Consider the following 21,581-nt stretch of genomic DNA (forward strand, 5'->3'; position numbering starts at 1 on the left):
AGATGCTCTAAAGAGCACAGGTGTTTTGGTAAAACTGATTACTTTTCTGTATGATTTCCTTGAAGAATGTCCTTGAAAAATGTCCTCTATTGTGCAATAGAGTATCCTTTATTCTAGTTTCTATTTTTTATTTATAAATTTGGATTCGAAATCAAAACAATATTGTTTCTTATCCCCGTATATAGTAAAAAAGCACTCCAATTTTTTTTTCAGTTTCTTAAAATCCCTCAGCAAGGTCCTTGAAGTCAATTCCATTTTAAAATGTTCAAGAAAAGAAGCTTAAGAATTAACTACTAACATAACCGTTTTACTATGTGTCCAAACTTTAGATAAAATGTGGCATAAGGGGTTATGCTTCAGAGAGAGGCAAAATGCAAATTATCTTACTTTAGATTCTACCACTGTCTTGATTTATGAGCTTCCGAGAGAGCCATTTGCCATTGCCACACCTCACCAGGGCGAGGGAAATTGGATAGAGCTAAAGTAATCTGAATCGAATTGTATTTGCAGCTTTCTCAACCATCCATTGTGCGAATTACCTGAGTAACTGCTTCAAAGTCTCCATCCCTTTCTGAGTACAGATGGAACTCTGAAATCCTTAGCAGCAGCAGCAGAGGGCTTCTCAACTCTCTCTGCTGAAGGACCAGCCCTCCCCCATCAGTCATAAACCAATGCTTTTATAAAATAGAATGAGATTGAATTACCAGGAAAAATAGAATGAAAAAGAAAAAAACCATACAGCCAGTAAACGACAATTCTTCATTAGCTTCAACAGATGTTACATTGCTCTCTTAAGTGGCTACAGAAATTTCTGAATGCTGCGCCCTCTCGGTGTCTGCCTTTGTCTCACTGCAGATCTGCAAGCCGCTCTTGGACAAGTGCGGCTCCAAGAACCACACTTTGAGAAGCACTGAGTCATGAGACAAAATGGTCTCTTTGGGTACAAGTTCTCATTCCTTTGATAAAGAGTAATGAGAAAGAGAATTAACATCTTTCTTTACATTTGTACTGAAGGTGGAGTGTGGAAAACACAACTCTTATCAAAAACATAGTCTGAGAAGGTTATTGTTTCATCCGTCCTTACCTGTGACAATGGATTTTCCCACCAATTTTGGCCACCGTGGGGAAGGCAGTGTCCCTCAACATTCACAGGGCAAAGAGACGACCTTGGGGAGGTTATAGAAACACGCTCATTCGGGCCCCGATGCCAGACACACACTCCATAGGCCTCCTTAATACCTACTGTTGCTGCAGTGCTTTCAATGTTAAATACCTTGAGACCCTCCTGTGTGGCCACCTGGGTTATTCCTAGTTTCACAAATTAAGAAATAAGTACTCACAGTTTTGCCGTAGATCAAGTATGAAACATAGAACTCGTACCTTTCAGATTCTAAGTTTAGTATGTTTTATCTTATGTGTGCAAAATGTGTCTTGAGTCTTAAAAAGCCTAAACTATTATTGGGATAGAAGTAAATGTTTTCATTTACTACCGTTTAACCTTATTTATTCCCCTTCATGATGATTGTCCGTGTAGAACATAAATGCTTCCAAAGGAGACACAATCTACTGATGCTCTAAATGTTCTTCTTCATAACTGTCCAATCGCAGCCAGAATATTATTCATGAAGGAGCTCACTTTCATGTAGTTAAGTCTTCTAAGGAATTACAGGTTATTTAATTAATTAGCTATTACAATGTGCCAACGCTATAACAGCTGACTAGAAATTAGAACTGTTTGCAGGTAGGGGATCAGCTACCTATGTTTGAGTGAAATTGCACTAGACTTGGATCACTGACCTACATGGCCATGATTCAGGATTCACTACTTGTGTGATATGGGACAGATTATTTTGTCTCACCTTAAGTAAGTTTTCTTTACCCATGCAATTCAGATAATACTGAGAACATGCAGGCTCTTACAGAATTAGATTTAAAAATAGTGACTGTACAATTGCCTACCTTAATAGCCCTTGTCACTTAGTTTGTGATCAATAAAAATGTTGTTCATTGTTGGTTGTTGTTAATCCTCACCCGAGGATATTTTTCCATTGATTTTTAGATAAAGTGTGAGGGAAAGGAGGAGGGAGAGAGGAAGGGGGGGGGGGAGAGAGAGAGAGAGAGAGAGAGAGAGAGAGAGAGAGAGGTGAGAGAGACACATCAATCAATTGGTTGCCTCCTGCATGACCCTGACCAGGGCTGGGGATCAAACCTGTAATCCAGGTACATGCCCTTGACCAGAAATTGAACCCATAGCCCTTCGGTTGGTGGGCCAACACTCTAACTGCTGAGCCAGGGCAATACAAATTTTTTATATATAAAAAAGCAATACATTGTATATTGTCTTTGTCCTTGGTCCACAGTGGTTACAGGGAGCCTCCGGTGGCTCCAACGAAAGAACTTCCTCATAGTGCAGGCAATGCAGGGTGTCGACTCTTTCTTGCCCCAGACTCGGCTTATTTACCATCACTGCAGAAAAGTAAATGCTGGACGGCAAGTTGTCAAAAATACTGTAGTCTCAGCCCTGGCCGGGTTGGCTCAGCAGATGGAGCACTGGCCTGTGGACCAGAGTCCCTAGTTCGGTTCCTGCTAGGGGCACATACCAAAATAATAATAATAAAAAGAATACTGTAGTCTGGCAAGAGTAGGTAGGTAGATCAGATGGTTCTGAGAATCCTGTTCTGTTAGGGCAACCATAACACAGTACTAAACACTGGGTAGCGTAAAGAAGAAAAATGTCTTTTCTCGGAGTTTGAGAGGCTAGAAGTCCAAGATACTGTGTCAGGGGGCTGGTTCCTTCTGAGGGCCGTGCAGAGCATCTGTTCCAGACCTCTCTCCTCGGCTCTAGGTCATGTTCTTCCTGCGTCCCTTCACACCATCTCCCTTCTATGTGTGTCTCGTGTGTCAATTTCTCCTTTTCATGTGTATACCATTCATAATGGTGAGGATGAACTCTAATGACCTCATCTTAACTACTTACATCTTCAATGACCCTATTTCTTAATAAGGTCACATTCTAAGGCACTGTGGGTGATTAATTTTGGAGACATATAATTAAACTCATAACACTATGGTTCAGTGATTAGCATTCTCATGAGAAACAGAACTCAGGAATCAGCTTTTTCTCTCAGTTCTGAACCTGGAAATCTCTCATTCTAGGTTTATCAGTGAAATAAGTGTGTTGGAGTAGACATAAATTAACCCTAAAAAGTTCCTTTCATTTCTAAAATGTCGATCTCCAAAAAAAAAAAACAACTGCTAGACCATAAAATGAACTATATAAGTTTCGCTATTCTCTTAGTCATCCGCTTATCTGCCCAGAATCACAGTTAGTCAGAAGTCAGACTAGGAAACAGGTCAAACATATTCTTTTCAAGAGCAAAGCTTCCGCCCATTATGATTAGATTGACTGACAAAGGAAAATAAATCTATAATGTGTATTACGCCTCCCTCTTTAATGAGAAGACATTCATATGTCAAAATATGTCTGGAAGGACAGACACAAAAGCAATTTACCTCTTTGACTGTCACTTAAGAAAGGAGAACTGAGTGGCAGGGAATGAGCAAGTGAGGGAAATTTCTTTGTTCTCTTTCCATTTGAATCATAGGAAATGTGTTACCTCTTTAGAGTAAACAAGTATCAAAACAGAAAGATATTCATGTATTGTGCATTTGTTTAGCCTTTTATTTTCAAGCCTAGATATTTTGTATTTAAGTCATTTTGTGTTTGGGGGGTCTTTATAAGTAGCTGTGACTTTTACAGACTTGGGGTGACCCAGGAAACTGCAGGGCTCCTCCAAGGGCTTATATATTGTTTGGTATAAAAACTTGCAGTGAAAGAAGACTTCATGAGCAGATGTTTCTGAAGAGGCTTCTGCTCTAGGAATATGATACACTCAATGCATAGAACCAGTTAGCAATCTGCGGCATCTGTCTTCAACGGACAGAGAACTTGGCAATCAATACCCTATTTACTCCGGCATTTTTCACCTGAAATTTTCCACACCCTCTACCAGTTTTGACTGACAGAGACAGACTTATTTTGCAACGTGGCTGCCTACCTATTTGACAGCAGCCGTTGTAAAAAAAACTTAGAGCAGTTAGTAATGTATAAACTGAATTTAATTAATATCTCTTTGAACCAAACAAATGGAAGTGTGCTTAAACCACCGTTTCTATAACTCCATCCCTGGCTGAGGTTGAGAGAAATCTCCGTCCCTGGAGCAGGTAACAAAATATAGAGCCGCAGAGGAGACCAATGTCAAGAATAATTTTTGAAGAGAAGGAGACAAAGTGCGACAATAAATATGATGGTATTTCCATTTTAAAACTGGTGAGAAAAGGAAAATCCTGAAGGATATATGTTATATCAAAGGATAACAAAAATCTATATTTGAAATTTCCTATTTGGGGTTCTGTATTTTTGTCATTTACCTATATTATAAATGCATATTTAAGCTACAATTATAGAATAATCTCTATATGTTAAGCATATTTAATCCTGTCATCTTAGAGTCCTGAAGTTCCTCACGGATATTTTATGGCGACAGACCTTCCGGATTCCCATGAAAGAGCTGACAAGTAGTGTGCAGAATGATTTCAGAGTACATTCCATAGGCACCCGCAAATGAAGGGGATGACTTAATGCTTTGCTTGCTCAAGTTTTCTAATAATGGCTTAAATGAATAATTTTGGTTAGATGTAAATAATGTAATGTATCAAACCAGTAAGTAACTGGACATTTTTATTAAGGTATTTCCATCAATTACATTTCTTATTGTATAACTGTAACAGCTATTTCTCTTCTACAAATTATCTGTCATGCATTTTTCCTGTCTGTCTATCCATCTATTTATCTATCCATGGATCCGTCTATCTTCCACTCATTCATTCAATAAATGTACATTGAGTCTTGGAGACGTTTCAGGCTCTATACTACGGCTACCTTCACACATAAAATGCATATGATGTCAGCTCCCAAACTGAACCGTAATCTTTACCATACAGCTAATACCCTTGGCCACTTCCAAGATACCTTTCCTTCTCTTAAACTCAGGTAGCACTTACTTATAAGACTTTAAGCATTTAATTACAGAGTTCTTTATGGACTGATTTATCTACTGTACCCCTTTTTTAATAAATAAAGCAAACTATATAAATGAAGTAAACTCTCTAACTCTATTAGTTGAGTTTATTATCTAATGCAGTGTTTTGACATCCCAATGTCTCACTAGTGGCAGAGAGAAGAGTGTTTCGAGGAGTAATCAACCACATCGATTCTACAGATACAGACACATTCCTCCCCTCCATCCTCTCTTCTCCTGCTCCTTCCCCTCCTCCTCTTCCCCCTTCCCTTTGTATTTTGTATTTCCAGTGTCCACTACCGTGTCAGACACGTAGTCAGTGCTTAGTAAATGCCCCAACGAATGCATCACGGAGTAAGAGATTCATTACCTCCTCTTCCTCATACTCTCCATTACAGTTACAAGCGCTACCCTTATAAGAGACGCTTTTGCTGGAGAACAAGGCATTGAATCATTCTCCTGGCTCCCCTCCCTCCACCCACACATGTTCAAACCCCAGGCCCCACCTCTCAGCACCTAACCAGGATCTGCGCGGTCACATAACTTCCCCGGTGACTCACACGCACCTAGAGAATCACAAGCACTGCCACAGGTCACGTAGACTTCACTTTCCTGCCCCCTAACGGACACAACTTTCGCCCCCAAACTATCACCCCTCTTAAATTTTTAGGGAAACTGGTGTTTCTGAGAAACAGGACAAAGTAGAGTCGCATTCTAGGACTGGATCTTCGCTCTGTCTTGTCTTTTCCCTGCCCTCCTTCCCCGTTGCTCCCTCTCCCCAATAAGATCGGACTATGCAAAGGAGCAGCACAGTCGAAATTCTATGCTAATTCACATTTTTACTGTTACATACTATTAGCCCAAGCTAACTGACAGTGTAACTGCCACTCAGCTACACTTGCCCACCTTTCTCCTCTGTGTGCGAGCTCCTCGCTCATGCCCGTGCCTCTCCTGCAAGAGGGCTCGCTGTTTGCTGAGCATTGGAATCATGCAGGTGCACTAGGGCAGTCTACCCATCGAACCTTTATGCCCCAGGAAACACCGCCAGGAAAAGGGGAGCATGGACTCAGGTTCCCCAAGAACACATTCCCCAGAAGTTGTGCTTTCCAACAACATTCTAAAGGTCATTATTGTCATGCCTACTGACCAGAATATGAAGAAATGATGTTAGAAAAATGAAAAACAAAAGGGGTACTGTGAGACCTGGGTGGGGGTGGGGGATGTCAAGGAGAATAGCCTTATACTTAATATAGCTTTAATGCTTAGCTGCCATTCTAAACAACCTCCCAAGGTCTTTCTTATTTAAGCCCAGTCTCCAGCATTTCAAAACTCAGCCACACCCAGCCAGTGTGGCTCACTGGCTGAGCACTGATTCATGCACCATGCGGTTACCGGTTCAAATCCTGGTCAGGGCACATGCCCAGGTTGTGGGCCAGGTCCCCAGTGTGGTATGTGTAGGAAGCAGCCAATCGGTGTTCTCTCTCATCAATGTCTGTCTGTCTGTCTGTCTGTCTCTCTCTCTTCCCCACTCCCTCCCTCCCTCCCGCCATCCCTCCCTCTCTTTCTCCCCCCCCTTCCTCTCTCTCTAAAGCCAATAAAGAAAAAGAAAATTTAATAAAACTCAGCCACTCCTCAGATAACAAACCTAAGAAACATTTAGTCATTCCTATGTTACAGGACAGGACACTGGAGGGCCAGTGGATTTAGTCTCTTGCCCATGACTGTAGACATGTTCAGGTTTGCCTTATTCCATGAGCTTTTTGCAATCTGTCACATTGTTATGTCTTCTCCTGGGAACCCAGTGCCATCCCCCTCTCCCCGGAACTCAGTGCCCTCCCCCTCCTCCTGGGAACTCAGTGCCATCCCCCTCCTCCTGGGAACTCAGTGCCCTCCCCCTCCTCCTGGGAACTCAGTGCCATCCCCCTTCTCCTGGAACTCAGTGCCATCCCCCTCCTCCTGGAACTCAGTGCCATCCCCCTTCTCCTGGAACCCAGTGCCATCCCCCTCCTCCTGGGAACTCAGTGCCATCCCTTCCTCCTGGAACTCAGTGCCATCCCCCTTCTCCTGGAACCCAGTGCCATCCCCCTCCTCCTGGGAACTCAGTGCCATCCCCCTCCTCCTGGAACCCAGTGCCATCCCCCTCCTCCTGGAACTCAGTGCCATCCCCCTCCTCCTGGAACCCAGTGCCATCCCCCTCCTCCTGGGAACTCAGTGCCATCCCCCTCCTCCTGGAACCCAGTGCCATCCCCCTTCTCCTGGGAACTCAGTGCCATCCCCCTCCTCCTGGGAACTCAGTGCCATCCCCCTCCTCCTGGAACCCAGTGCCATCCCCCTCCTCCTGGAACTCAGTGCCATCCCCTTCCCCCTGGGAACCCAGTGCCATCCCCCTCCTCCTGGAACTCAGTGCCATCCCCCTCCTCCTGGAACCCAGTGCCATCCCCCTCCTCCTGGGAACCCAGTGCCATCCCCCTCCTCCTGGGAACTCAGTGCCATCCCCCTCCTCCTGGAACCCAGTGCCATCCCCCTCCTCCTGGGAACCCAGTGCCATCCCCCTTCTCCTGGGAACTCAGTGCCATCCCCCTCCTCCTGGAACCCAGTGCCATCCCCCTCCTCCTGGGAACTCAGTGCCATCCCCCTCCTCCTGGAACCCAGTGCCATCCCCCTCCTCCTGGGAACCCAGTGCCATCCCCCTTCTCCTGGGAACTCAGTGCCATCCCCCTCCTCCTGGGAACTCAGTGCCATCCCCCTCCTCCTGGAACCCAGTGCCATCCCCCTCCTCCTGGAACTCAGTGCCATCCCCTTCCCCCTGGGAACCCAGTGCCATCCCCCTCCCCCTGGGAACCCAGTGCCATCCCCCTCCCCCTGGGAACTCAGTGCCATCCCCCTTCTCCTGGGAACTCAGTGCCATCCCCCTCCTCCTGGAACTCAGTGCCATCCCCTTCCCCCTGGGAACCCAGTGCCATCCCCCTCCCCCTGGAACCCAGTGCCATCCCCCTCCTCCTGGGAACACAGTGCCATCCCCCTCCTCCTGGAACTCAGTGCCATCCCCCTCCCCCTGGAACTCAGTGCCATCCCCCTCCTCCTGGGAACCCAGTGCCATCCCCCTCCTCCTGGAACCCAGTGCCATCCCCCTCCTCCTGGAACTCAGTGCCATCCCCCTCCTCCTGGAACTCAGTGCCATCCCCCTCCTCCTGGAACTCAGTGCCATCCCCCTCCTCCTGGGAACTCAGTGCCATCCCCCTCCTCCTGGAACTCAGTGCCATCCCCCTCCTCCTGGGAACTCAGTGCCATCCCCCTCCTCCTGGGAACCCAGTGCCATCCCCCTCCTCCTGGAACCCAGTGCCATCCCCCTCCTCCTGGAACCCAGTGCCATCCCCCTCCTCCTGGAACTCAGTGCCATCCCCCTCCTCCTGGGAACTCAGTGCCATCCCCCTCCTCCTGGGAACTCAGTGCCATCCCCCTCCTCCTGGGAACCCAGTGCCATCCCCCTCCTCCTGGAACTCAGTGCCATCCCCCTCCTCCTGGGAACTCAGTGCCATCCCCCTCCTCCTGGGAACTCAGTGCCATCCCCCTCCTCCTGGAACCCAGTGCCATCCCCCTTCTCCTGGGAACTCAGTGCCATCCCCCTCCTCCTGGAACTCAGTGCCATCCCCCTCCCCCTGGGAACCCAGTGCCATCCCCCTCCTCCTGGAACTCAGTGCCATCCCCTTCCCCCTGGAAACCCAGTGCCATCCCCCTCCCCCTGGGAACCCAGTGCCATCCCCCTCCCCCTGGGAACTCAGTGCCATCCCCCTTCTCCTGGGAACTCAGTGCCATCCCCCTCCTCCTGGAACTCAGTGCCATCCCCCTCCTCCTGGGAACTCAGTGCCATCCCCCTCCTCCTGGAACTCAGTGCCACCCCCCTCCCCCTGGGAACTCAGTGCCACCCCCCTCCTCCTGGAACTCAGTGCCATCCCCCTCCTCCTGGAACTCAGTGCCATCCCCCTCCTCCTGGGAACTCAGTACCATCCCCCTCCTCCTGGGAACCCAGTGCCATCCCCCTCCTCCTGGGAACTCAGTGCCATCCCCCTCCTCCTGGGAACCCAGTGCCATCCCCCTCCTCCTGGGAACTCAGTGCCATCCCCCTCCTCCTGGAACTCAGTGCCATCCCCCTCCTCCTGGAACTCAGTGCCATCCCCCTCCTCCTGGAACTCAGTGCCATCCCCCTCCTCCTGGGAACTCAGTGCCATCCCCCTCCTCCTGGGAACCCAGTGCCATCCCCCTCCTCCTGGGAACTCAGTGCCATCCCCCTCCTCCTGGGAACCCAGTGCCATCCCCCTCCTCCTGGAACTCAGTGCCATCCCCCTCCCCTGGGAACTCAGTGCCATCCCCCTCCCCCTGGGAACTCAGTGCCATCCCCCTCCTCCTGGAACTCAGTGCCATCCCCCTCCTCCTGGGAACTCAGTGCCATCCCCCTCCTCCTGGGATCTCAGTGCCATCCCCCTCTCCCCGGAACTCAGTGCCCTCCCCCTCCTCCTGGGAACTCAGTGCCATCCCCCTCCTCCTGGGATCCCAGTGCCATCCCCCTCTCCCCGGAACTCAGTGCCCTCCCCCTCCTCCTGGGAACTCAGTGCCATCCCCCTCCTCCTGGGAACCCAGTGCCATCCCCCTCCTCCTGGGAACCCAGTGCCATCCCCCTCCTCCTGGGAACTCAGTGCCATCCCCCTCCTCCTGGGAACCCAGTGCCATCCCCCTCCTCCTGGGAACTCAGTGCCATCCCCCTCCCCCTGGGAACTCAGTGCCATCCCCCTCCCCCTGGGAACTCAGTGCCATCCCCCTCCTCCTGGAACTCAGTGCCATCCCCCTCCTCCTGGGAACTCAGTGCCATCCCCCTCCTCCTGGGATCCCAGTGCCATCCCCCTCCTCCTGGGAACTCAGTGCCATCCCCCTCTCCCCGGAACTCAGTGCCATTCCCCTCCTCCTGGGAACTCAGTGCCATCCCCCTCTCCCCGGAACTCAGTGCCATCCCCCTCCTCCTGGGAACTCAGTGCCATCCCCCTCCCCCTGGGAACTCAGTGCCCTCCCCCTCCTCCTGGAACTCAGTGCCATCCCCCTCTCCCCGGAACTCAGTGCCACCCCCCTCCTCCTGGGATCCCAGTGCCATCCCCCTCCCCCTGGGAACTCAGTGCCATCCCCCTCCTCCTGGGATCCCAGTGCCATCCCCCTCCCCCTGGGAACCCAGTGCCATCCCCCTCCCCCTGGGAACCCAGTGCCATCCCCCTCTCCCCGGAACTCAGTGCCATCCCCCTCCCCCTGGAACCCAGTGCCATCCCCCTCCCCCTGGGAACTCAGTGCCATCCCCCTCCCCCTGGGAACTCAGTGCCATCCCCCTCTCCCCGGAACTCAGTGCCCTCCCCCTCCCCCTGGAACCCAGTGCCATCCCCCTCCCCCTGGGAACTCAGTGCCATCCCCCTCTCCCCGGACCTCAGTGCCCTCCCCCTTCTCCTGGGATCCCAGTGCCATCCCCCTTCTCCTGGGAACTCAGTGCCCTCCCCCTTCTCCTGGGATCCCAGTGCCATCCCCCTCCTCCTGGGAACCCAGTGCCATCCCCCTCCCCCTGGGAACCCAGTGCCATCCCCCTTTGCTGGGTTCTCCCTTCCATCGAAGGTCTGGAGCCTGACTCTGACATGCCCACGCATCTCTGCTAGCGGGGCTGGGTTAGATTCCACTAAAAAGCGGCCTTTTTAAAGGACTTTGGGAGGAAGTAACTGGGAGTACTGGGTGTCCTGATTTCTGCACCTTCCTGACTCCGGGAAAACAAACAGAAAAACCGAGCCAGCAGCAGCCTTCTCACGGTTGTTCCCCCAGCACGTCCAAAGGTTGTGTAAGTACCTAAATCCTTACGTGAAGTCCTTTCCTGTCTGCACGCCTAAAACAATTTCTATTTCCTCACCGAGCCCTCGCTAAGATACACACAGCCTTCCACTACTGTCTCCAAGCTGCCATCCTATCCACACACCTTCCTCTGTAAAAGCCCCCATATTCACAAATGTGTCTTTGTTTGTCCAACGTATGCTTCATAAACGGAATCATTTCGTGGCAGGGGTCATAACGCGATTTCAGTTATCACCACTCCTCCCAGAGTAGGTGCCTAAGAAATAGCAGTTACCTGAACACAGCAAGGTCACACCATTTCTTAACACTTTTTTCCTAAACTTCATCCATTTATTTACTAACAGTTGTTTCCTAAACACCATCTACTTACTTACAGGATTGAGTCCTGTCAAGAAATGCAGGCTCAGAGGGGGACGCAGGGATCAGAATGGTCCTAACTGGAACTCCCATGTCTTCAGAGACTGAGGAGCAGGGCGGGGGTACCTGGGGAATTCGAGAAAAGCCGTCTCCTGTCTGAAAGCTACTGAAACATCCAGCGACATCATATCCCTACATCAAGAGAACAGCTTCTGTTGCTACTCCTTAAAAATTGGCTTTAGGAAGACTACAGGATCCTAATGGTTTTTTCAAATGTCCTCTTTTTATATCCACATCCGAGCTCAGATCCTACATCTGTTTTCCTCCCCCTACCCCCGAACTGTGCTTATTTTTACAGATGTTTCGTTGTTCTTCCTTGACTCACATCCAAACCCAATGGCTTATACTCTTGTGGAAGGATAACAATTAGAGATACCACTTATGTTTTCACATATTTTATTTTACGTGTGTGTGTGCGTGTGTGCATTTTTTTTAAATATACATATATTTTATACTTTCCTTCACTATTCTGCTTTACCTTAGCCCAAATGGACAGAGGATGCCATACTCATATCCTCAGGGGAGGAATATAATAGGCAGACAGACTCTGATTGTCATGGACATTGTTTCAAAAAGGTAAGAAGGGGTAAGGGTTTGGGGGGCATAGTGGTTCATTATTTCCTTGGCAAAGAAGTTAAGCAGCATGGCATATCTAGGCAGGGGAGACCACTGATGGTCTCACAAAGCTTCTGTACCCAAAGCTGAGAGCGAGGGACCAGATGGGCCATGCTAACCAGGTGCTGACCAGCCCATGCCTATGTGGATAAGTAATCTGATGACCCAAGGAAGTCTCCTACCAAAAGCTGGATGAATAACCTACAGATACTTGAACCTTTGCACACCCTGAAACAGAATTCAAGTGCATTCCCCTCCAGTCTGATGAAATGAGCTTTTGCAGACATTAAAAAAAAAAAATTACTTTGCTTACACCCTGAATTTGTGGATTGAGAACTCAAGCTGTTACTTAAAGGAGATGCTTTATGCCTTGATTCTGAGTCTGAGGCCACCTAATTAAGACTTTGTGACCTTTCCCCTCAGTTGGAAGCTAGAAGTGGCTTAACCCATGGCTGGCTGCATCCAGACTAGCAATGGAAGGAAAGAACCAATATGTACAACAACAAAGTCTCTTGATGTAAATGGAACAAATGCCAGCACAAGTCAAAATCCATCATAGAAAGGGGGAAAAGGAATCACATCACTTTTTCAATCAGTTAGTCAATGAACTTCCACATTTAAAATAAGAAGGATTTACGGGCTACGATACCTACCATTCAAATAGTACTTGTTATAGGCTGAGCCCTGTTCTAAATGGTCTAATCACAAGCATTATCACCTACCTATAAAGTAGATTATCAGCTCCATTTTGCAGATGAAAATATTGAGATTCATGGGGGTTAGGGGACTTACCCTAGGTCACACCGACGGTAAGCAGCAGCTCTGAGATTTGAACCGAGTCAGTCTAGCTACGGAATCCAGCGTCATCATCAGAGAATGCTGCCTTTGCCCACAAAAGCTCAAATATCAGAATGGTGTAACCACCAAAGGAAGAGATTGTCAGGTCTACTCCCTTTATTTTAAAGAGGGGGGATGGCCACAGTAGCAAAGGAGGTAAGGGGACTTGCTCAATGTCTTATAACTCAGCTTATCACTCATCTTTGTTTTTACGACAAACAATATTCAGTCAAATTAATAATTCTGCTTTTAATGTTTCCCAAAGGGCAAATCAGAAGGTTGAAACCCAGCCTTCCAGAAATTGTACTTCAACTGCTCCAATGCTCACATGAGACCTGAGTGACAAGGTATCAAGCGCTCTCAGCAGCCAGGTAAAGCACCTTGATGGGCCATCCCTGGGGGCCTGGGGAGCGAGACGCGCCAGGAAGCCACTTAACCAAAGAGCAGACGAGCTGCTCAGAGCCAGGGAGCCCAGGGGACTTCAGTGGGACCATTTAGGAACCAGGGAATTGGATGCTGGGCAGCTGGTTCTCTCCTTTCACTAAAATGCCAAGGATTAGAACCCCCTCCTTTGGAAATGTGATCTCTCCACGCTGCTCTATTTATGCCCCACCAACTTCAAAATAAGGTTCCCTTGGGAAAATCCTTCACCCCCCCAAAACGCAAAGTAACCATTGTGATTCTCCCTTGTCCTTCAGTAAGGACTAGGTCATGCTACATCACTGGCACGACCAAAGTACCCATGACAAACTTCCATCCCACTACTATCTTTCTTCAGGAGAATGATCTAATTTGGGGCAGATTTAAAAAAAAAAAATCCATTATGGGTACAAAATATATAGTGTTGGAAAAAAAATAAAATTAAATTAGAAGTTTAAAAAGAAGAAAGAAATCTGTGTTATTTAGATCACTGGGCATTCAGTGACCTCCCATCTTAATCCTCTGCCTTCCTCGTGTTGACGTGTCCTGTCATTGATAAGTTCAGATCTGCTTTATAACAACCACTGAAAGCTGAATCAGATGATACTAGAAAAAAATAAAATAAAAAAGTCACTCACTGGTTTCTAACCTTTTCAACTCTTATTTCTATTTCCATCCTAAGAATATGCTCACTGCTCACAAAAAAAGATGGTGATGAACATGAGGAATCTGCCAACTTAAAAAGACAAGCTTCAGAGCGAAAATAAAGGCAAGAAAGTGACTAAAGTTGCGCTGAGAAGGCTGTTGACAACGCTCTCCCCAAACACAGTAATTTCAGAATGACACTTGAGCAACTGTAGCTGAGCCAAAAAAAAAAAAAAAAGAAAAGAAAAAGAAAACTCTAGATACCAGAATCCTGAGTTTTTTTAAGTGAAGGAGGCAAAAATTGTTCTAGACATGGAATGCATCCGGGTCCTCTTTATTAAATTAGGTAAGAAGTGACAGATCTTAAAATTAAAACAGAGGATCCATACAGAAGAAACACATTTAAGTGTTTTGAATTCTAATGTTCTAACAAATTCATTCCATTTTGATTTAGATCTATTCCAACAAAACAATAACACTGCTAGTGGTACCCAAAAAGACACTAAAGGGGAGACATGAACTCATGATCAATCCAATCCACTGAATCTCTTCATTTTCCTTGAAGAAGCCTGGCTCCGGGGACCTTACATAACCAGGCAGGCAGCTGCGTCGTGACTTTCAGACAGCCGCGGAGTAAAAATGGTAGCAAGACAGAGGTAGTCACCCTGGCCTTGAAGGCTTCCCAGCACCTACCACTCTGGTGCATGCACATTTGACGGTCGGACTTACCGCATTAAAATTGGGGAAGAGGTTGACTGCGGCCGCAGTGTCAAGAGGAAAAGGAAGAAATGGTTTAATATCCAGCGATGGCTGCAAAGGAGGGGCTGGTGGACGGACCAGGGCTGGGAGGGCAGGGCTCTGGCATGTACCACCTGCAGAGCGGAGAGCAAAGGCAGCAATCAGGGACAGCCAGCACATTAAAACATAAAACAAAACAAAACCAGCACGCACACACACACACACACACACACATATCCCAAGGTCTTACTTGAGACCCAAAGGCCAGCTCTGTGGGTCACTGGAAAAACCAGGACACAAAGTGTACTGACCTCAACTGGGAACCAGACTGAGCAGATTTGCCATTAGGCAGAGGAAGCTGGTTGAGCCGCTTCTCTCTCCTCTTGGATTATAACTATCTGGTGATGTAAGTAACAGTTGACATTTTAAACATTTCACACTCCCCATCTACCCTTCTTGTCCTGCCTAGAGCTCTGGATTGGGTCGGCAACCAACCTGCCACCCTAACCCTGACCCTGACCCTAACCCCTCGATTCAAAGGGAAAACCCCTCCATTGTGCCCCATCCCTCTTTGCAAGCTAACTTCTGCTCGGATTATGTATCCAGTCTGAGTGATTGCTTTACAAAACTGCTCTTTTCCATCACATCCAAAACTCTGGCAGCAAGATGACACGAACCTGGCATGGAAAAGAAACCACCCCAAACACAGGCAGCCATGCCTTCCGGCCCGGGAGGCCAGTGGAGGATTAAAACCAGCGGACCCAGCTCCAGGTAGAGCCGTCCCAGAACTATTCAGCAGCCCCATAGCCCTGAGCAGCCAGTGACTACCTGCCTTCTTCCCGGCTGAGAGCACGTGGACTTCAGAAGGTCACCAATGAGCAGGCAGCGGAATATCATGCCAGCCAGCTGGCTGCAACAGAGCACCCACTTTTGCCCCGTCCCACCTCCCCGTTATAGAACTCCACGGCACGCAGGCGCTGGAAGGATGGAGCCCACCTCAGCGCCCCATGTCCCGTATTTTGGTAACATTCCAAAACATCAAGTCTCTGTTAATCAAAGGCCACGGAATCCTAGGAACCTTAAAATATGCGAGCATTCTTCTAATCTGGGAAGGCAAGCAACAGACTGGAAAAACCTGCTGGTGAGCATCCAAGAAGCATTAGGAAAACAAAATGCAGTGGGATTTATTTTTTTCCTTCTCACAGAAAGGAATTCTCAGAGACAGAAAAGAGAAGAGAGGTGCATGCCTGTGCCACTTACTGGCCTGTCTTCTTGTTTGTAAAACAAAGTAGAGTGAGACCCCGTAGGAATTCCCTTGACAAATGTCACAGTCAGCACACAGACCACCACCCAGCCCCCATCAGTCACCTGAACACCCGGTGAACATTTTTAAAATGCTTCCCCTATGGTGAGTCCAACCCTCCTGGACAGAGGCTCTGCTAACAAGGTGGGTGAATTAACAGCTATGACAGGAGCCATCAGCACAAGATTTAATTAACCACACCGAAAAGTCATCCGCTCCCCTGCTTCCAAGTATAAAACCAGCTGGAGCCAAATGAACAAACACAGGAGTTTCCCCACTTCTTTAACTTCCCTCTCGAAACGTTTCTCAACAACAACAAAGACAACAATAGCAAGTCTGAATCAGCAAACCAATTAAAATGAAAAGTAGTACCAGTCAGGAAACAGAGGGCAGACATGAAAACAAACAGAGATAAAAGCAAAATATAACAAGTCTACATTCACCTGGTCACACCATAAATTTCTTTTATTAATCACCGGGTAGGGCATTAAGTGTGGGTGTGTAGACTTTCTTAGAAAGGACATCCATAAAACTTTGGTGACAGACCTGTCCTGAGTCTGGTATTGCTCACAATTTCTTTTAATGAAAAGTTCAAGAACCAAGATAGAATTTTGCTTGGTGCCTCTGTAGAGAGCTCAGAAGTAAAATAAGTTTTGGTTGAAATCAGTGGTTTGGTTTAACGTATCCACAGATCACAGTGAGTCTTAAGAAATCATTCTAAATTATTTTTATTTGTGTCTCATCGGGCTGTGCAAAATGTATTCATTATCTTATTTGATCTTAAAATCTCAGAAATTAGCTAAGGGCCAGTATAACATCATGAAGAGAAAAATAGTTGACAAAATCTTTAGCTATTTATGTTGCTTCCACAGAAACAAGAATGCAATTTAACAGGAACACAACGCTGTAATTATTTAACTTGCAAAGCCCACTCTGGCTCAGGATATCCCAAGACACTAAGAGACAGTTCATCCAGCACAGCACTTAGAATAAAGGATAAATATATGTTGATTTGATTACTAGGTAAACTCGATTCTCACTGTCTCTCTTCCTCCAGGATATGTATACATACATATATAAAGGCCCTTTCTCAATATTACAAGTAGGGTTTCCTTCCTGGGAATTAAAAAAAAAAAAAAATCAAGGAAGTCATCAAAGTTGGGAAGCTGGTAAAGTATTTGAGTTCATCTCTTCCCAACTGTTTGAAGAGAGAAACCTAAAAGATCAATAGAGAGCAGAGGACATATGACTACATATTCTCTGGCCCCTGTGATACAAATACAGGTGTAGTGGATGCTGCTGAGTGCTTCCCACAGCCCCTCCAGCCTCAGGACTCCTTCTCTGTGCTTCTGGGAGTGCTGGTAGCTGAGGACTCACACCTGAGACGCTCCTCACAAACTGCCCTGGGCCAAAAGGAGCTGCCTCCCCCAAGGTCAAACTGCCTCCCCCAAGTGGAGGGGCTGGTAGCCCCATGCCAATGACTTGTTAATGCGAGGGTTTAATGGCTTCTCGGAAACTGTATTTCAGCTTTAAAGCTCCTCCTAGGTTCCTGAATACACAGAGGTGTCTACTGTGATTGCATCACAGCTCAACTTCTCCCTCCGCCCAGTCCTGCATCCCTCCCTCCTCACAGAGAGATGTGCCCAGGAGCACACCCAATGAAGCCCAAGTCCATTTCCAGAAGGACATGGCCTGGGACACCAGGGTAGAGCACTTCATGAGCGTGAATGAAATGCTGAATCACTTAAAATCTACAGTGCTGTTACTGAAGCACAAATCGAGGCTACCTCTTAAAAATCACGGGGCTAGCATTGCTGACTTTACGATTTAGATAAGTCCTGAAACAGTTTACTTGTACCAATCGGTACACGCTCAGCAGTAAGACTATTATTTGCAAATAGTGTAGAATCAAACCAGCAAATATAACATGTTTCGTCTATAAAACAGATTGAAATACGCTCCTTGAGGGAAAAGCTGTTTCATGCCTCCATTTCCTAGTAGAAAGCATTGCATTTAAGACGTGAATACATATTTATCACTATTTTCCTTATTATAGAATTATCTTGAAAGTAGTAAACATCAAAATACGTAGAAAATTTATAGACATTTCTACAGGTTAAAAGAGTTGTTTTGTTGCTACTGTTTACAAATAATCTTGCTTCTGCATTGGAATGTCACACTTCTGGAAATACTGATATCCTTTTTCTTTAAAATTTTTTTCTTTATTGATTTTAGAGAGGAGAGGAAGGGAGAGGGAGAGAGATAGCAACATCGATGAGAAGGAACATCGATTGGCTGCCTCCTGTATGCCCCCCACTGGGGATTGGGCCCACAACCTGGGCATGTGCCCTGACCAGGAATCGAACCAGTGACCTCTTGGTGCATGGGTCGACACTCAACTACTGAGCCATGCCGGCCAGGCAATATTGATATTCTTAATTTGAGCAAAGCATTTGAAGCCTCCATGAGGTAGAACTGAAAAAGATATAGCTTCATCATGCCCTTCATATGAAACTCTGCCTACATCTGGTCACACATGTCACAGCCTTTGCAACTGTAACATACGCAGTTTTAACAAGTTAAGTTCTAACAAGTTATTCTGATTCCAGAGCAATTAATATTTCTTTGTACCAAATTTGTATATGTCACTAAACTCAACAAATTAAAAGCATTCCCTGAGTACAGAGTCATTATTAGATACTGAATAAGGTATTAAATAATGAAGATAAATAACATAAGATAAAGTGATCATCAAAGCTCACAAACCACTTCTCCCTTTTTTCTTTTAAATCCTCACCAAAGAGATATATATATAGATATATAGATATATATAGATATATATAGATATATATATATTTTTTGCATTTATCTTCAGATAAAGCAGGAGGGAGACAGGAAGGAAGAGAGAGAGAGAAACATCCATGTGAGAGAGACACATCAAGTGGCTGCCACCCACACAACCCCAACCGGGACAAACTGCAACCAAGGTACATGCCCTTAGCGGGAACCGAACCCGGGTCTCTCCAGTCTGCAGGCCGACGCTCTAACCGCTGAGCAAAACCGGCCAGGGCCTCTCTCCCTTTTTGATGTTTATTTCTATTAGTCTATATTAAGAACTCATAATTGAAACACAGAGTAAACATTAAATATGACTTTGCTCTCTTCACAAGATAGCTGTGTATTCATTAAAATACAAATTTGAGAGTTTGAAAATATACTGGAGTAACCTATTCGTTAAAAGAGTGTTTGTTAGTAGAGACTGAGACAGTAAGACATATTGACTTTAGAAGTTTGGATTTTGGTAAATTAAGCTATAAACTTGAAAACGTTTAACAAGTCATGCAGATAAATAGGAATTCTCAATCAGTGGTTGTCAGCTAAAGCTTATTGTATAAGAGATAATGTATACAAGTGCCTAGCACAGTGTCTAGCCAATTGGTGTTCACTAAGTTAGGCAAATATTTTGAATGAACGTAATAAATTCTGAAAGACCTGTTTAAGTCAGTCCCGACTCAAATCCAGGCTCTCTGTGAAAACAGTCAATCAAGATAAGTTGAAAAGAAACTCAAATTCTTCTCTTTATTTTGAATCCTGCTGAAGGAGACTCTTTACAAAAAGAGGCTACTTTGTAAATCAATATTTTAAAATATTCCTTGAGAGTGGAATAATGTTCTTTCCAAACGACATCCCTTCTAACCTTGAATTTCTGCACGTGATTCGTTCAGAGTTCATCAGACAGTCACACAGGCACAGACTTTCTGTCTCACAGCTTAACCTACTACTTAATCTTTCATTTTCAAAGATGACAAAACCAAAGGTCAAAATAATGTTAAGTATTCATGCCAGTATGTGCTTTAGAGCTGTGACTCTCGTGTGTGTGTGTGTGTGTGTGTGTAACCTACATTGATAGAAAGCAACAGAATTCCCTGACTTCCTAATAGGAGAAATAATTTCTACAGTATCTTCTTCTTTCATCATCAGTAATGAGTTTTACTAAATTATAAAACTCAGAATGTTCATACCTAACAAAAAACATTTGGAGCATTTATATAACATCAAACCCTAAGAAGTCACTTGCAAAATGACTACTTTCATACATAGTAAGACTGCTCACATCCACTCCCAATTATTTCAGTTAGAATTTGCCATGTGCACTGTGGGAGGGGAGGAGGGGCACACTGGGAGTTCTGGGGTCTATGTGATAGTGGAAATAGGAAGTAGAAAATAAATTGTGGATTTAGGGCATGAAGGCAAAACTTGATTTGACAGAACACTGGCCATAGAGTGCTGTAGTTCGTAAAAGTGGCCAGCCAGGGTGGGTAGAAGTGATTAAAAAGAATATAGCTAGCCCTGGCCAGTTTGGCTCAGCAGTTAGAGCATTGGCCCATGGACCAATGAGTTGTGGGTTTGATTCCAGTCAAGGGCATGGACCACAGTTGCGGTTTGTCCCTGGCCCTGATAGGGTCATGCGGGAGACAACCAGTTGATGTGTCTCTTTCACATCGATGCTTCTCTCTTCTCTCTCTTTCCCTCTCTCCCACTCTATCTGATGACAAACAGAAAAATATCCTTGAGTGAGGATTAAAAATAATAATATTTATATATATGTGTGTGTATATATATACACACACACACGCAAACACAGACACACACACACACACATATATATATAAAGAATATAACCAAATGTTGTGAATCTATTCATTAATTGACATGAATTAGGACTGCCGTCCCTTTAATTCCTATAAATGTACAATAACTCTGCCTGGTATCTATTTAAATACACAATGTACAAAGTCAAAGTCAAGGCTCAAGGAAGCAAAGTATGTCGCCTAAAATCACACAGGTAATGAATGGCATTTAATGGGAACCTGAGCAAACACAACAATTTTCAATGCACTGATGCTAATAGCTTTTAAATTAAACCAACAAGAACAAACAAACAAAAAGAACACACTACACAGTCAGTGTTGCCATATTAGGCAAGCTAGCTTTCTTGCACCCAGAATGCAATGCGTTAAAATCATAAATCTTGTGAGAAGTTTTTAGCAGGGATCAAAAAAAGAAGAGACGCATTTCCTGTAAAGGAGATGATAAAGGAATATCCAGTATTTATCACCAATATTTATCTACCATGGGAACACGCTGGCGCTGCCTTATATTTGAGAAAGGATCCAGAAAGACTCACATATGAAACATGTTTCAAAAGCCCTTGACTTTATATTCTTCAACATCGACTTGACAACTCAGAAAAACAAATGTGTGTCCATTGTATTCCGTTGTGGGGCTGCCTCTGAAGTACTCAACATCGCTGGTCAGGGGTCACAACGGGCAGTGTGTCGTCATGTTTTACTCCTTGACTAGGAAAACTGTGTTTACCGTGTTTCCTTAAAACCCGGTGATCCAACTCCCATGCAGCTCCTATCTTTGTTTAAACGTTGTTCCCAACGGGCAGATAAAACAGAAGCGTATTTTGAGATAAAATTTGAGTTTTGTGTGAGTTGGTCACACGTTTTCTTTGTGTTTTTGTTTTTTTGGGTTTTTTTTTGTAAGTTTCCTCTCTGTTTGGCAAGTTGATCCAGTACTTTCTGCCTCAGGAGGAAGGTCCCCATTGGCTTGAAGTGACTTGTCTGGGCAGGTCGATTCCAACG

The 21,581-nt window shown here is 45.9% G+C and overlaps 1 protein-coding gene across 3 annotated transcripts in view; it reads right to left on the reverse strand.

Annotated features, from left to right (window-relative positions):
• The window catches only part of ZNF385D (zinc finger protein 385D), a 739,643-nt gene that overhangs the window by 204,765 nt on the left and 513,297 nt on the right, over window positions 1-21,581 (reverse strand). For all 3 annotated transcript variants that reach the window (XM_036267089.1, XM_036267087.1, XM_036267088.1), the window contains one exon: window positions 14,619-14,761. In XM_036267089.1, coding sequence (XP_036122982.1) covers window positions 14,619-14,761 — 143 coding nt within the window. The remainder of the gene's footprint in view (window positions 1-14,618; window positions 14,762-21,581) is intronic.

Source organism: Molossus molossus, unplaced genomic scaffold (genome assembly GCF_014108415.1).
Source record: "Molossus molossus isolate mMolMol1 unplaced genomic scaffold, mMolMol1.p scaffold_m16_p_18, whole genome shotgun sequence".
NCBI lineage: Eukaryota > Metazoa > Chordata > Mammalia > Chiroptera > Molossidae > Molossus > Molossus molossus.